This window comes from Microcaecilia unicolor, chromosome 10 (genome assembly GCF_901765095.1).
Source record: "Microcaecilia unicolor chromosome 10, aMicUni1.1, whole genome shotgun sequence".
Lineage (NCBI taxonomy): Eukaryota > Metazoa > Chordata > Amphibia > Gymnophiona > Siphonopidae > Microcaecilia > Microcaecilia unicolor.
The window spans coordinates 210,366,818-210,384,572 of NC_044040.1; the positions used below are offsets into that span (position 1 = coordinate 210,366,818).

At 45.8% G+C, this 17,755-nt stretch overlaps 1 protein-coding gene across 1 annotated transcript; it reads right to left on the reverse strand.

The window, feature by feature from the left end:
* Positions 1-1,347: 1,347 nt before the first annotated feature.
* Positions 1,348-12,511, reverse strand: PLAAT1 (phospholipase A and acyltransferase 1). The gene is made up of 5 exons (XM_030216778.1): positions 12,388-12,511; positions 5,446-5,584; positions 5,087-5,355; positions 1,853-2,145; positions 1,348-1,714 (listed from the first exon to the last, which is right to left on the reverse strand). The coding sequence occupies exons 2-4, from the start codon at positions 5,582-5,584 to the stop codon at positions 2,044-2,046; spliced, it is 510 nt and encodes a 169-aa protein (XP_030072638.1). The 5' UTR covers positions 12,388-12,511; the 3' UTR covers positions 1,348-1,714; positions 1,853-2,043.
* Between the last annotated feature and the right edge of the window lie 5,244 nt (positions 12,512-17,755).

Consider the following 17,755-nt stretch of genomic DNA (forward strand, 5'->3'; position numbering starts at 1 on the left):
TGTGGTTCTCAGATAAGATCCCTGCATACAGTACCACTCCCTCCTCCTGATCTGCACAAAGCGCTTGCACTAGCTCCTATTGGTGTGGAACAGAACCATCACTTTCTACAACTTCCTGGATGCCATACGTTTTTCAGACTCCCACCCTCCCACCTTTCTGTTCAAGAAATTCAACCAGGGAGCTCGTTTATCTGCAAAGGTTTTTGGCAAAGGGAATTCAGCAACTGCTGACAACTCCATTGTCTACAGAAAGTCATTGAAACACCTTCCCCCCCAAAAAAAAGTGTTTTCTGGTTGCTCAACTGCAATGGGATTTGGGTCACCCTTTGTATTCGGTGCTGTCTCCCCCCCAGAAGTTAGGGATCCGGATCCCGCTTCATACAAGCAACTTGTCTGAAAGATGCCTGAAGCATGCGAAGAGCAGCCACGCTTAGCAACTGGTTGCTCTGTGCTTGCTCAGCTGAATGACTTGTCCCCCCCCCCCCCCCATGAAGGAAACCACATGCAAATGAGCTAACAGCAAGCAGTTCATTTGACTATGATTTCCTTCATGCATGCCTGCCTGGCCTTTTCAAAGTTGGATTTGCGGTAATGGGATCGGTAAGGTAAGGGCAGATTGCGGGCAGTTTAGTGCATCTAGCCCCCAGTGTGAAATGAGTTGCTGCTGAGGTCATACTTATACCCCTGCTGTTTGTGTTCATATTCAAGTGTTGGTTTTACAGTAGTATATTGATTCATTACCTCCACTGTGTGAATACGGACTATTTAAATTGATTTAGCACCTATCAGTTGGCAGGAATGCTTCCTTCTGATTCAGCAGAATTTCAGCAAACTACCCTGTACAGACAGCTGGATGCCCTCAGCTTCCGCCAAAGCAGGGCTTATCAACCCAGTCCTCAGAATACCCCCAGCCAGTCAAGTTTTCAGGATATCCACAATGAATATACAGGAGATAAACTTATATACACTACCTCCATTCTATGTAAATCTGTCTCAAGCATATTCATGGTGGGTATCTTGAAAACCTAACTGGCTAGGGGTGTCCTGAGGACTGGGTTGAGAACCCCTGCGCTAAGGCCACACAGCAAGCCATTTTAAATGCCACTTCCAAGGGTAAAACAGTGTTTTAAGTGCAGAGACAGACTTTTGAAAATTGCCCAGACTATATGATCATAAACTCATGTGCATACATATATCCCTTTGGGTTTTTTTTTTTTTTTTTTTGGGGGGGGGGGGGGGGGGGGGGTTAGTGCTTATATACATTCATTATAAAACTATGCACGTAGAATAAACCAGGAAATCTAAATGTACTAAATATCAGGTATAAATGTATGTGCATACTTTCTGTATGGTAATTTTCAAAGAGAAATTTCTCTTTGAAAATTGGTGCAACTTGTGCGATTCCTGCCACACAAGTTAGACAGGTTGTTACAAAATGACCCTCTTATCAAGAAACAATGATCCCTTATTTTAAGCAAAGAGGTAAGCATATTTCAGTAAACTACGATTAGTGTAGCCCGTTTACCTCAAACAGGCCAGAACAGAAAAGAACAATTAGATGGTAAAATTATGACTCTCTCTCAGCCCTCTTCAGGATTATCACCTGATTCCAGTTTATAAGGAAGAGGAAAGTTCAGTCCTCAATTTTCCAAATGATCCTGTGGAACTGAGAAACTGCAGAACCCCTGGAAAACCAAGACTGGCTGACCTGGTCCTTCAGGGTTACCATATGGCTCCAGAAAAAGGAGGACGGATTGAGCCAGCCGGGTTTTACTTCCATTGCTTTCAAAGCAATGGAAGTAAAACCCGGCTGGCTCAATCCGTCCTCCTTTTTCTGGAGCCATATGGTAACCCTCTGGCTCAGAGCCACACTAAAACCCATCCTCCTCTGTGCAGGGCCGGTACTGAGTCAGCTTTCTCCAAAGATCACACACTCTTTAATGCAGTACACTGCACTTCTCATGCAATTTCTCTGCTGGCTGGTTTTCCACAGGAATCTTGACACCAAACCACCAACGGTGCTAATTTCTGTTTGGTTGCTGGTTAATAATGCCTTTGCCTAGATCTGTTCTGAAAGAAACCCAGCACTGAAAAAGCACCAGCAGCCGCTGCCACAAACCCAACAACACTGATGGCTCGTTTGGCCTGCAAAGGAAACAACAAAACACGTTACTTTCAGGGTCATTTCATATTTGACAGATTTAAATAAGAATAGGAGTGGAGGAGTGGTCTAGTGGTTAGAGTGGTGGACTTTGGTCCTGGGGAACTGGGTTGGATTCCTACTGCAGGCACAGGCAGCTCCTTGTGACTCTGGGCAAGTCACTTAACCCTCCATTGCCCCAGGTACAAATAAGTACCTATAGATGTAAGCCGCATTGAGCCTGCCACGAGTGGGAAAGCGCGGGGTACAAATGTAAGAAAAATAAATATTGGAGATTCTAGATGGAATGTTGCTACTATTGAGATTCTACATGGAATGTTGCTACTATTGGAGATTCTGTTGCTACTATTGGAGATTCTACATGGAATGTTGCTTCTATTGAGATTCTGTTGCTACTATTGGAGATTCTACATGGAATGTTGCTTCTATTGAGATTCTGTTGCTACTATTTGAGATTCTACATGGAATGTTGCTTCTATTGAGATTCTGTTGCTACTATTTGAGATTCTACATGGAATGTTGCTATTCCACTAGCAACATTCCATGTAGAAGCCTGCCCTTGCAGATCAGCAACGTGGCTGCGCAGGCTTCTGTTTCTGTGAGTCTGACGTCCTGCACGACGTCAGACTCACAGAAACAGAAGCCTGCGCGGCAAGGGCAGGCTTCTACATGGAACGTCGCTAGTAGAGGAGTAGCCTAATGGACTTTGATTCTGGGGAACTGGGTTCGATTCCCACTGCAGGTACAGGCAGCTCCACTTAACCCTCCATTGCCCCAGGTACAAATATAAGTACCTGTATATAATATGTAAGCCACATTGAACCTGCTATGAGTGGGAAAGCGTGGGAAAGCACGGGGTACAAATGTAAGAAAAAAAATAAAACTAGAGAAAGGAAGTTTTCTATTATACACCAGCCCTGATAAGTGATAGAAACCAGCAGTGCTCTGTTCAGAGAGGCGGTGTTATCAGTTATTTTCCATCGAAAAGCAGATTATATCAGGCACACAAATGGATGACAATATCCGACAGCTCTGCCAGAGCTTCTGAGCATGCACTGTCCTTCCCACGTACTGCTCAGTATTGAAATTCGACTGTATTTTCAGATGCCGAGACATAAAGATATGTCTGGATATGTCTGTTAAAAATAAACAATACCCCACTTTAACATTTGTTGCACCCTTTGCACTGTGGGGCCTGCCTCAGTCACTTCTAATGGAAGCTTCACATCAAGTACAGGCAGCTGATCTCATAAATGTTCATTTGGAAGCCAGATGATCAAGATACCCATTTCTTAGCAGCAACATGTCTCTCCTGCCTCATTGCCTTCTGTGCTGCCACCAAGGGCAAATTTTTCTACATCAGCGCACAACTCTCGCCTTCTGGATCTGCGAGCTGCTCGGAACACTGACGGTTAAGCGGGCTATAAATGCTGAAATCAAATTAAATTAGTGCCTTCTATTTGCTTGCATGACTTGAAGGGACGTTATGTCCAGTGTCACAACAGCAAAGACCTGATGGGGTAGATAACAAAAAAAAAACGATGTTCTTTGTTCTTTTGCACCTTGTAATATCCAACTCTGAGACAGCTGTCACTTGTTTTGCTTAGGCTCCCATCTCCCTGGGCAAGGTGTCTTAGCTTTACTTTCCAGGGAGGACACATACCTGTTGCACATCTCAGCAAACGAAGCTACTCAGTCCTTCAAGGGTTGCACCAGGTCTAGGTTGCAGTGTGACCATGCAAACTAATTGATTGTGGAGCTTGAATCTATCTGATGGCTGTTTGCTGTGGGTATCCTGAAAACCAGACCTGATGATGTTGGCCCTGAAGGCCCGGCCTTGTTAACAGCAGAGACTTATACAGAGGCACTATCACCTCCTTTTTCCCCCGTTCACCATTCCTCTCCCTATGCACTCGAGCATCCTTCTGGCTTTTGCCATCTGCTTTTCTTCTTGATTTGCCACCTTAAGGTTATCAGATAACATCACCCCGCTCTTTTTTCATGCACATAAATATTTCTGCCCCTATACTGTACCGTTCCCCTGAGATTTTGCAGCCCAAATGCTCAGCCGTGCACTTTTTAGCATTATATTTTTAGCTATCAAACTGTAGCCCCTTTCAAGTTCTGCTTGACCCCTCCTCATGTTATCTACATCATCCAGGTTGCCTACCCTGTTGCAGATTTTGCTACCACCCATAAAAAGGTAAACCTTACCTGACAGCTCTTTGGCAGTATCACTTACAAACAGGGGCGTAGCCAGACCGGCGGGAGAAGGGTCCAGAGCCCGAGGTGAGGGGGCACATTTTAGCACACCCCCCCACCGGCGCCGCCAACCCCCCCCTCTCCCGCTGCTGCCAACTCTCCCCCGCCACCGCCAGGTACTTTTGCTGGCGGGGTCCCCAACCCCCGCCAGCCGAAGTCCCCGTCAGCGCCGGTCTCTGAGTCCGGCGTGTTTGCTGATCTGGATTCTGTTTCTGTGAGTCCTGATGTCCTGCACGACGTCAGGACTCAAAGAAACAGAATCCAGGTCAGCAATGCGCCGGAGACTGGCGCTGAAGAGGACTTCATCTGGCGGGGGTTGGGGACCCCCCGCCAGCAAAGGTATCTGACGGCAGCGGCGGGGGAGGTCGAATGTGGCGGGGTGGGGTCCGCGGCATGAAAGCAGGGGGCCCAGAGCTAAATCTGTGGGGGCCTACGCCCCCGTGGCCCCCCCCCCCACCTACCTACACCCCTGCTTACAAAAAGGATAAAAAGAACCAATCCAAGGACCGATCTTTGTAGCATCCACCAGTAACACCTTTATCCTCAGTGTGGACTCTAAATACCCTGTCACTTCCCACTCAACCTGTTCCTTTCTCTTAGTAACCATGAAAAACCCCTACGCCCACCCAGAGAGTGCATTAAATTTATGCGAAATAATTTTACCTGATCAGAAACACCTTCTCCGTATCTGAGCAATGTGACAAAATGCTCACAGTTGTTTCCAAGTAAGTCGTACGACACCTCTTGATCTATCAGGTACTCCGCCCTCCGAATGATCTCCTCTGCAGGCAGCGGTGTGTAATCATCGTCATATTTATTATTTATTTTGTAGGTGTCGCTTCCCACCACATCCTTCAGCAGCTGCATTCTGACCAGCGCTTTCCTGCTGAACACAGACTTGGCGCTGGCAAACGAGGTGGCTGGGCCCTCATCTGTAGAAGAGAAGCACCAAGAACTGAACAACGGCTTACTTTAACAAGGAGCTCCTCCAGCAAAACACACACATACAGAATGGAGCTTACCTACAGGAGCTATGTTAATGACATAACCATCGCCTAAATAGAGAGCCCAGTGCTGGTAAGCCGGCCGAAAAATTTCAATCAGGTCCCCAGGCTGAGGGTTTCCAGGGTCGTCCATACTAAAGCTGTCACCAGTAGCCATCTGAAAATTCAGAAATGTTTTAATTGCCATCTAGTAAATCATCTCACACTTTATTCTCTCTGTTCGGTGCACAACATTACTAACTGTATCTGATCTGATATCCTGGCAATGACAATGTTAACAAATCTATGTAAGCCACATTGAGCCTGCAAATAGGTGGGGGAATGTGGGATACAAATGCAATAAATAATAATAACAATAAGAACATAAGCATAAGAGTAAAACAGATTTTATGCTGCTTATCCCAGGAATAAACAATGGATTTTCCCAAGTACGTCTTAAAAAAAATGGTTTATGGACTTTTGCTTTAGGAACTCGTCCACGCTTTATTAAATCCTGCTACGCTAACAAGATTCCGTCCATCAAATAAAAAGCATCACCGAGATGTGAGGTCTTTTAACAGCTCCCTCTGTTTTACCACTATATAAACGGCAGCATCTGCAGTTGAGATAAAAACATGGGCATTAAAAAAAAAAAAAAAAAAAAAAAAAGCCAAATACCGTAGTCATTTAGAAAAAGGAATGTGAAAAAGTATCAACATCACTTTGGAAAGCTGTTTTTCGTTGTTTCTTAAACACTGTTCCAGTTGCAACATAATAACCACTGGAACTCGCAGCTGATTGGCTGACAGACATTCCGTTCTCTAACACATTTCTAGACAGAAGCAACCATACGGCCTGCAATAGACAGCAGCACAGAGACGAGTGCACCCTGCACCACTTCACATGAAGAAAACACAGAGAAGGACTGTATCAATCTGCAGCCCCCCATTACCTCTCTACCCTCCTCTCCCCATATGTTCCCACCCGTAACCTCCGCTCTCAGGACAAATCACTCCTTTCTGTACCCTTCTCCACCACCGCTAACTCCAGACTCCGCCCCTTCTGCCTAGCATCAAGTCCTTATTCAAGGCCCATCTCTTCTCCCTTGCTTTTGGCGCCTAACCACCTTCCCATTCCTGATACCTACACTGACTACATAGTTTTTACCTTTAGATTGTAAGCTCTCTTGAGCAGGGACTGTCCTTCCCCATGTTTAAACTTGTACAGCGCTGCATAACCCTGGCAACGCTATAGAAATGCTAAGTAGTAGTATCAGAGTCAATTCCAACAATCTGAATATACCAGGATTGGGCAACCTGAGATCCACCATTGAATTTTATGCGGCCTCCAAGACCATAGGAATTTTGCAATTTTAAATACTGTATTTCACAAATTATTTTCAGAATAGCCATTCTAGTAGTTTGTTTCCATCATTTTTAGTAACATTTTCATTTTTTTTAATCCATTTATCACAGAAGGTACGTCAAGCTCCATCTCTGGCAGCCTTCAAATCTAGGCTGAAAGCCCACCTTTTTGATGCTGCTTTTAATGCCTAACCCTTACTCACTTGTTCAGCACCTATTTTTATCATTCTCACCTTAGTAATTCCCTTATCCCTTATTTGTCCTGTCTGTCCTAATTAGATGTAAGCTCTTTCGAGCAGTGACTGTCTCTTCATGTCCAGTGTACAGCGTTGCGTACATCCAGTAGCGCTATAGAAATGATAAGTAGTAATAGTCTTTGAGATTCCATAATCTTTGCTATTTTAGGGATTCTGCACGGAATCTTGCTATTCTTTGGGATTCCAGAATCTTGCTACCCTTTGTCCTTATCCCTTATTTGTCCTGTTTGTCTGTCCTAATTAGACTGTAAGATCTGTTGAGCAGGGACTGTCTCTTCATGTCCAGTGTATAGCACTGCGTATGTCTAGTAGTGCTATAGAAATGATAAGTAGTAGTAGTAGTAGTCTTTGGGATTCCGGAATCTTTGCTACTTTCGAGATTCTGCACGGAATCTTGCTATTCTTTGGGATTCCGGAATCTTCCTACTCTTTGTCCTTATCCCTTATTTGTCCTGTTTGTCTGTCCTAATTAGACTGTAAGATCTGTTGAGCAGGGACTGTCTCTTCATGTCCAGTGTATAGCACTGCGTATGTCTAGTAGTGCTATAGAAATGATAAGTAGTAGTAGTAATAGAAGGTCTATGGAGCTCTGTGCATTTCCGGTTCTGACATTTTGTAATGTTGCAACCCACTGGGGGGTAGCAATGTGTATAAAGGTTGCCCTCCTCTGGTATATATGATTGATGGAAAGCAGGAATGTTTACACTCTTTCACTTTGAGGACACCCGAAAACGGTTCAACAAATGTGAAGGCTGATTTTATAAAGATCATCTAAGTAGAAAAAGGGATGTCCAGCATGTGGCTTTCCCAACTTGCAGAGTATTTTACAAAACATGCACTGAGCACAGAGCCTTTTGTAAAATACCTTCCTATTTAGCCACTTTAATTATTCCATTTACCCCATTACATAACCGGCATTCCTCTGCTAGTCAGCAACTTTCTATCCCTGCTCTTGTCCACACTAGACTCCAATCTATCCGTCATTCAGCTTCCTTGTTTTCTCAGTCCATCCTTATGGACTTTGCTTCTATTTGTGATTCTCTCTAAAAAGCCCTATTCACGCTTTAAGACAGCATTGAAGATTTTAAGACAGCATTTGGTTTCTGTGGCTTATTCTGACTGATATGATGCACCGGGCAGGCTGCCCTCTGGGCAGTGATGTTGGGCCTGCATTTCTGATACTCTGTCCCACACTATTCAGTAAACCTCTTTCATTCTCTTTTCTCTTTTTTTTTTTAAAGGTTGTTGTGCTGGAAAGGACAGCCCAACGTGAAACAGGGTAGAGGTGAAGGGAAGGAAGAAGTAAATTTGCGGGGCACCACAGACAGGGATCTGAAGACCTCCAGGTGATTTTGCAGACTCAAGATATCTGCAAAGGTCAACTAGGGACCGGTTGACCAACTGGACCAGGAGCAAATCACTCAGAACCAGAGGCTGAAAAGTGTGTCCATCCACCTGCTGGAGATAGAAAATACTGAGGAACTGGACTGGATGGTAAGAGTGGTATGTCTCAGCTCAGTTTTCAGTTCTCTGTCTCCACCTGCTGGTTGATGGACACAACTATCCCACAGGTCCTGGAATGGAGGGAAGCTACCTAATGGAAACCTAACTTTTAACTGCATATATACCTGGTTTGGCTAGTATTCTATCAAGGAAAGTAGGCACCTATGTTTTTTTTGTTTTTTTTTTTACAGAAAAGGCTTCTATCGGGTGCCCTGTTGCAGAACTGTCCTCTTTGTGAGGGCAGCTAGGAGGTGTGAAATAGCACACATACTTTTGGAAGTGTCATATACACATCAGCGTTCTCCCCAGAACATTTTGCCAGCCAGGCGGCATGAAAACGTAGTCAGGTAATGACAGAGATTACTGCATAGTAATATAATATAGAATCTTCTGTTAAGTTTGCTGGACGGTAAGCAAAATCAGCCGGGTGGCATGCCCTTGAAAAGTCCTGGGCAAAACACTGCAAATGTTCTCTTATCGCTTCCTCCCTCCTTTCAGTCCAGCATGAATGACATCTGCTATGGAAACCCTCCAATGATTTCACTCTGACTCAGGAGAGAAACTATTACACAGAACAATGCAGGTGTATTCATCTTTTCTTAAAATGGCTAAATTGGTTTGACAATTACCTTAGGAGAGAACATACTGAACGGGTAAGATGCATCCCAGAGTGCACTTATTCAGCTTACTAAACGCAGATGAAAGCTTCTCTATTATCCCTGAGGAATATACAAATGAAGGCAATGGGAAAAAGATTTTTTTTTTCTCTGCTGTAATGAAGACTCGTTCTAATGCTATATAAATGTTACCTTTCCTATAGTGGAGGAGTGGCTTAGTAGTTAGGGTGGTGGACTTTGGTCCTGAGGAACTGAGTTCAATTCCCACTTCAGGCACAGGCAGCTCCTTGTGACTCTGGGCAAGTCACTTAACCCTCCATTGCCCCAGGTACAAATAAGTACCTGTATACAATATGTAAGCCACATTGAGCCTGCCATGAGTGGGAAAGCGCAGGGTACAAATGTAACAAAAATAAAAAAAAAACTACATCTGGTGCTGGCCCAGCTCTCACCTCATAATTGTTCCCCTGCAGCAAAAAATCCCCTGTGAAGTTTAGCCACTAAAAGGCTAGGGGAATTTCTTCTGAAACTGCCTCAGTCCCATGTTTTGTGCTTAAAATCATCTGGCATGCAACTTAGTAAATTCAAGAACAGAATTTTCAGTGTTCTGTAAGGTTTACAAATGTCTACACCCCTCTTATGAGAAGCACAAGCCTTACAACCAAATATATCCATGGCATCATGCACGCTATTTCACCAATAAAACTGATTTCTTCCACAACAAATTTTCAACCAGACCACCTGCTTTGAAAGAACAGATTCTATGCATCGGAAAACAAAAACTGCAAAAGCACATCTGGCACAAAGTTTAATTTATCAGTGCAACCTTACAATGACCAGACACCTACAAAGCCATGCCAACTGAAGGCAGAGGTTAAGATGCTCTGACTACTACTACTACTACTACTATTTGACATTTCTATAGCGCTACTAGGGTTACGCAGCGCTGTACAATATAACATAGGACAGTCCCTGCTCGAAGAGCTTACAATCTAATGGACAAATGTACAGACATCAAGTAGTGGCAGTCAAATTGGAGCAGTCTAAGGTTAGGTGCCGAAGGCAACATTGAAGAGGTGGGCTTTGAGCAAGGATTTGAAGATGGGTAGGGAGGGGGCTTGGCGTAGGGCTAAAGAGCTAAAGGCTTATGGTCCTTGTTCTACTGAGTCAGATGAGTCATTCTCAATCTCAATAAAACAAAGGACCACCTTTGTCACACAGAAGGGACAGTTGTTTTATCTACTATATATGATAAGAATCCTCTCCCTTCCCAGCCCCACATCTATATGTGATCAGAGTTCTCTAATTTAGGAAAGCAGCTCGTGATGGTAGATCACCTTCAGTTATGAGTCTTCCTCTGACAAATCCTTTCCAGACACCTGGAAACAGAAGAAATGCAAACTGAAGGCAGAGAAGGAACCCTGCCATCCACTCTGCCCAGTACACTGCCAAAGACCTCAGTTGATCTCTGGCTTTCCGTTTATTTATTTGCCATTAATGATCCTTCGAGCGTGCGCCAGGCTTTCTTCAGTTCCTGGTTTCTCCTCCTCCTCTCTCTTTCTTGGAAGACTATGCTACGAAAGGCAGGCCTTGCAGTTACAGTGAGGTAAGCCCAGCTCAAATCTTCAAATCCTGCTTAGTGCTTCCCCTACTGATGCTTCTTGTGACTTTCTGCAAGGACTAGAGGGCATGAGTTGAAGCTACAGTGTGGTAAATTTAAAACGAATCGGAGAAAATTTTTCTTCACCCAACGTGTAATTAGACTCTGGAATTCATTGCCGGAGAACGTGGTACGGGCGGTTAGCTTGACGGAGTTTAAAAAGGGGTTAGATAGATTCCTAAAGGACAAGTCCATAGACCGCTATTAAATGGACTGGAAAAATTCCTCATTTTTAGGTATAACTTGTCTGGAATGTTTTTACGTTTGGGGAGCGTGCCAGGTGCCCTTGACCTGGATTGGCCACTGTCGGTGACAGGATGCTGGGCTAGATGGACCTTTGGTCTTTCCCAGTATGGCACTACTTATGTACTTATGTACTTATGTACTTATGTACTTTGTCCTCCCCCCCTCTCATTTCTTCAGGAGGGGGTGGGGATTTATCTTGAGCACAGATCTGGCAAAGTGGGTAACTAAAACCAAAATCAAGCATAAAGAATACGTTTCTGAAACGCTCTACAACAAAATCAGTGATGCAAAGTATAGTTAGACTGTGAACATAAACTACAAACAGGGCCGATCTTAGGCAGGGGCAGTCGCACAGGGCCCCCTGCTCCTAGGGCCCTGCATCTCTGGCACACCTCCTGCTCAGTACCTTGATTTGCATCCACATTTCAGTAGAGAGCATCAGGCAGCGGCAGCAATTTTCATATCCCGTCAGCTGCCGAGCCCAGAGCCTCTCTTGTGCTGTCCTGCCCCCTTTTCATGTCACCTCCTGCTTCCGCAAGGGCGGGACGCAGCAGCGAGGAGGCTCTGGGCTCGGCAGCTGACGGGATATGAAAACCACTGCCGTGGTCTGCCGCTCTCTACTGAAACGTGGTGGGTGCACATCAAGGTACGGGGTGAGGTTGTGTTCTGAGAGCTCTAAACCTCCTAGATTATGGCTTACGGTGGCAGGCGCAGGCGGGGAGGGGGGGGGGGCAAGCGCTGGGCCCCGCAATTGCTATGCCTGTCCCTGGCTGCAAACACAGTAGTAAAACAATATAAAGCACTGACCGGTCATAAAATGTCTCCCTTCTGGTCACTAACAGGCAGGGCTTTTTTTGAGGGGGTACTGAGTACCGGCACCTTTTCCATTGTCTGCTAAAATTGACCCATGGACCCCAAGTTTTGATGAAAGAGCTCAGGCTCTACACACCAATTCTGCCTTGTCGTAGATTCTGTGACTGGTTGCGGGGGACCTGGCTATTGTGGGGTGGGTCCCTCAGTGATCACCCCACCCCTGAAGGGTGGCCTCGCATTTGAGTACCGGCACCTTTTCCATTGTCTGCTAAAATCGACCCATGGTCCCCAAGTTTTAATGAAAGAGCTCAGGCTCTACACACCAATTCTGCCTTGTCATAGATTCTGTGACTGGTTGCAGGGGGCCTGGCTATTGTGGGGAGGGTCCCTCAGTGATCACCCCACCCCTGAAGGGTGACCTGGAATTTGAGTACCAGCACCTTTTCACTGGAAAAAGTGCACTAAGGGGCTTCTCTGAAAAGCAGATCTCCCCTTTAACCAGTCTTTCTGTAACACATTACCTGACAAAATGCCAAGAGTCCTGGAAAGGAGCAAGGACCAGGGAATTACAGGCGCTTCCCTGCAGGTATCCAGCTCTCCTGAGTGCAGCCAGAGGTCTCTCCGTGGCCCCACTGACAGCCTAGAGCTTCCATTGCACAAGGGAACCCTCTGATCCCCCGGTGGTCACGTGCTCCCCACGACTCCGGCGTTCTGCTGCTGGCGGAAATAAAAATAGCCCAGCGAGCCAGCTGCAGCAATAGGCAGCTTTGCAAACAACAGCGTGCTGCATGGCTCGTCTGATGGCTCCGGCCACGGCTTACATCACCAGGAGAGGAGGAGGAGGAGGCGAGGCAATGCCAGCAGTCACTCTGGAGCAGGAGGAGCTGCTGTTTCTTTCGGCGAGAGGCCCGATTCTCACCAGCGGACGCAACCTCCTGCTGCTGCTGCTGCTGCTCCAGCCGTTCCCGCCCCCAGCGGTCTTTTTAGCAAAGCATCTTCTCTGGACCACCCACCGCTGCCGGCCGCGCGCCCAACGCAGGTCAAGCGCCGCACCCGCTGGTCGCGATGGAAACCGAGACCGATCGGCCAATCAGAGAACGAGAGGAGAACAGGCTCGAGCCGGGTTTCTCTTCCCGGGCTTTTTACAAAGCTGCAACAACAGCATCTGCTGGACCGTCACGCGTCGCACCCGCTGGTCGCGATGGAAACCGAGACCGATCGGCCAATCAGAGGGACGACCCTGGGAGCGGGGAAGAGGCTCGAGCCGGGTTTCTCTTCCCGGGCTTTTTACAAAGCTGCAACAACAGCATCTGCTGGACCGTCACGCGTCGCACCCGCTGGTCGCGATGGAAACCGAGACCGATCGGCCAATCAGAGGGACGACCCTGGGAGCGGGGAAGAGGCTCGAGCCGGGTTTCTCTTCCCGGGCTTTTATACGAAGCTGCAACAACACAACAGCAGGCATCTGCTGGACCGTCACCCGCCGGCCGCCGCGCGCCCCTGGTCACGCCGCGTCGCACCCGTTGTGGTCGCGATGGAAACCGAGGGCCCCAGCGGCCAATCAGATGGCGGCAGAAGGGCGGGAAGAAGAGGCAGCCTGGAGCCGGGTTTTTTTTTTTTTTTTTTTTTTTTTTCAATTTTAGTTGGATTTGGACTTTTCGTAGCTACTGGACTGTTATGAACGTTTTGCTGAAAATGTTGTGATTTACTCACATAATGATATTTATTTAGAAGGTCCTCTTCTATTATTTTGGTATTATACTGTGACGCATATGAATCATGATATGATGGGAAGTTCATTCATAGCCTGTCTTTGAAAGTGGAACCTGCTTCACGAATGACAGCCCTGAAAATTCCATCATGTAAGAGTAAAATAACGTATTCAGGTATTTTTGGATGTATGGTATTGGAAGATTTAGTTTGGGTTGTTATAGCCTATAAAAAATAGGCACTTTAAAGTTCTCACATCGATGCTCTTTTTCTATAGTATTCCCCCCACATGGCTGTGCATCTACCTTTAGTGCATATTTCCCTGTATTTTAGAAAAAAAAAGCCTCTTTTGTGTGTGATTAAGTTCCTGGAGGTAAAGTCCATAGTCAGTTATTGAGATGGACTTGGAGGAAGCCACTGCTTGACCCTGGGATTGGTAGCATGGAATGTTGCTCCTAATTGGGTTTCTGCCAGGTATTTGTGACCTGGATTGGCCACTGTTGGAAGCAAGATATTGGGCTACAGTGGCGTAGCCAAGGGTGGGCCCAGGCCCACCCAGTAGCAGCACACCTATGAAGTGTCTGGCAGGGATCCCCCAAGCCCCACCAGCCGAAAATTCCCAACAACTGTCCTTCCTGCCAGGGTTGCCAGGTGGAAAATTTTTTTCCCACCCAAACCAGCCTAAATCCAGCCCAAAACCCGCCGAAACTCAAACCCCGCCCCTGACACCCCCACCCCGCGTCATCACCCCGCCCCCGCCATCATCAACCCCGCCCCCGCCGTCATCGGCCCCGCCTCCCCCATCATCGGCCCCGCCCAGAACGTCACTAACCCCGCCCCCGTGCCCGAAAAAAAATGCCTAAAAAACCGCCCAAAAGACAAAAAAGAAGCCCAAAAAAACGCAACCCGCCGCGGGCAAAAATTTCCCACGGCGGGTCGCGGAAAACTGCCCAATTGGGCGGTAAAACCGCCCACCTGGCAACACTGCTTCCTGCATACCAGCCTTCCCTCTAATGTATTCTCGCCTATGCGGAAACAGGAAGTTGCATCAGAGGGAAGGCTGTGGGGGCCAACATGAGCAGTGTGTATTAGTTGCTGCTCGCTGCCGGTGAAAATCTGCTATTTAAAAGGTATGGGGGGGGGGGAATGTTTGAGAGACCATATGGCATGCAGGTGAGAGAGGGAGAGACCAAATCACTTGTGGGACAGGGCAGAGTTCTTCTGCCCACCCATCTTGGGGCCAGGCCCACCCAAAATTGGGTGTCTGGCTACGCCCCTGCTGGGCTAGATGGACTACTGGACTGATCCACTATGGCTATTCTTATGTTTAAAAGTACCACTGAGAACTGACGCATGCAAGTGTACATTCACACTTGAAAGCAGGCATTATCTTTCTATGAATAACATGGCTCATAAGATGAAACTCAAGCTATGTTATTCATTTTGCTTAATAAGGACATGTTTTGTATAAATAATAATAAATACATTTTCATGCTTTGTATCTCAATATTATTTTACATGCTGCACTACAAAAACAAATCTATCAAGAAAAGTCAATCTCTAAAATAGCAAAACAATGTTTACTAGAGAAACACTCCTTCAAGTCTCACTGATTTAAATGCTTGGCTGCAGCCTATACTGAACTCTCCAGGCTCTATCCAAAAGCATTTAAAGATTTAAATATATACTTTTTTATTAGACGAGCGTTTCTACATTAAACATTGTTTTGCTATTTTACAGATTGACTTTTCTTGATAGATTAGGATTATCTGTCTCAGGGGATTTTCTATTAGCACAACAAAAACCAGCATTAAGAACAAATAGCACGATTTTGCCCTTAATATGTGTTACTTGGCAAAATTCATGCATTATTCCCTGAATGCACATTAATAACTACCCCTCAAAAAACGTCTGGTGCTCTTGTAACATCCCTCATTGACTACTGACACTTGCTTAGTCGTTTTTAAAAATTGTTAGATTTATAGAAAATCATATGGTGCTCATAAGGAATGCCAAGCCAAATGCAAAGCGGAGATAAGGAGGGCAAAAAAGGACTTTGAGAAGAAATTAGCGTTGGAAGCAAAAATACATAGTAAAAATTTTTTTAGATACATTAAAAGCAGGAAACCGGCCAAAGAGTCGGTTGGGCCGCTGGACGAAAATGGTGTTAAAGGGGCGATCAAGGAGGACAAAGCCGTAGCGGAGAAATTAAATGAATTCTTTGCTTCGGTCTTCACCGAGGAGGATTTGGGGGGGGGACACCGGTGCCGGAAAGAATATTTGAAGCGGGGGAGTCGGAGAAACTAAACAAATTCTCTGTAACCTTGGAGGATGTAATGGGTCAGTTCAGCAAGCTGAAGAGTAGTAAATCACCGGGACCTGATGGTATTCATCCCAGAGTATTAATAGAACTAAAAAATGAACTTGCGGAGCTACTGTTAGAAATATGCAATCTGTCCCTAAAATCGAGTGTAGTACCGGAAGACTGGAGGGTAGCCAATGTTACTCCGATTTTTAAGAAGGGTTCCAGAGGAGATCCGGGAAATTATAGACCGGTGAGTCTGACGTCGGTGCCGGGCAAGATGGTGGAGGCTATTATTAAGAATAAAATTGCGGAGCATATACAAAAACATGGACTGATGAGACAAAGTCAGCACGGATTTAGTGAAGGGAAGTCTTGCCTCACCAATCTAATGCATTTTTTTGAGGGGGTAAGCAAACATGTGGACAATGGGGAGCCGGTTGATATTGTATATCTGGATTTTCAGAAGGCGTTTGACAAAGTGCCGCACGAAAGACTCTTGAAGAAATTGCAGAGTCATGGAATCGGAGGTAGGGTATTATTATGGATTAAGAACTGGTTGAAAGATAGGAAGCAGAGAGTAGGATTGCGTGGCCAGTATTCTCAGTGGAGGAGGGTAGTTAGTGGGGTCCCGCAGGGGTCTGTGCTGGGTCCGTTGCTTTTTAATGTATTTATAAATGACCTAGAGATGGGAATAACTAGTGAGGTAATTAAATTCGCCGATGACACAAAATTATTCAGGGTCGTCAAGTCGCAGGAGGAATGTGAACGATTACAGGAGGACCTTGCGAGACTGGGAGAATGGGCGTGCAAGTGGCAGATGAAGTTCAATGTTGACAAGTGCAAAGTGATGCATGTGGGTAAGAGGAACCCGAATTATAGCTACGTCTTGCAAGGTTCCGCGTTAGGAGTTACGGATCAAGAAAGGGATCTGGGTGTCGTCGTCGATGATACGCTGAAACCTTCTGCTCAGTGTGCTGCTGCGGCTAGGAAAGCAATAGAATGTTGGGTGTTATTAGGAAGGGTATGGAGTCCAGGTGTGCGGATGTTATAATGCCGTTGTATCGCTCCATGGTGCGACCGCACCTGGAGTATTGTGTTCAGTACTGGTCTCCGTATCTCAAAAAAGATATAGTAGAATTGGAAAAGGTACAGCGAAGGGCGACGAAAATGATAGTGGGGATGGGACGACTTTCCTATGAAGAGAGGCTGAGAAGGCTAGGGCTTTTCAGCTTGGAGAAGAGACGGCTGAGGGGAGATATGATAGAAGTGTATAAAATAATGAGTGGAATGGATCGGGTGGATGTGAAGCGACTGTTCACGCTATCCAAAAATACTAGGACTAGAGGGCATGAGTTGAAGCTACAGTGTGGTAAATTTAAAACGAATCGGAGAAAATTTTTCTTCACCCAACGTGTAATTAGACTCTGGAATTCGTTGCCGGAGAACGTGGTACGGGCGGTTAGCTTGACGGAGTTTAAAAAGGGGTTAGATAGATTCCTAAAGGACAAGTCCATAGACCGCTATTAAATGGACTTGGAAAAATTCCGCATTTTTAGGTATAACTTGTCTGGAATGTTTTTACGTTTGGGGAGCGTGCCAAGTGCCCTTGACCTGGATTGGCCACTGTCGGTGACAGGATGCTGGGCTAGATGGACCTTTGGTCTTTCCCAGTATGGCACTACTTATGTACTTATGTACTTATGTACTTAAAGACTTAAACAACTTTAAAACTTTCTGCAGATTTCAATATCATTAAAAGAATTGTCTATTATTTATTGTAGGTTCAGTGGCTGTTTAGACCTGTGTTTGGGGTGTCAGCTTCTGTTGATGCTAGTGTCACACAGCAAAGTAGTTTGAAGGTTAGCAGAAAACCT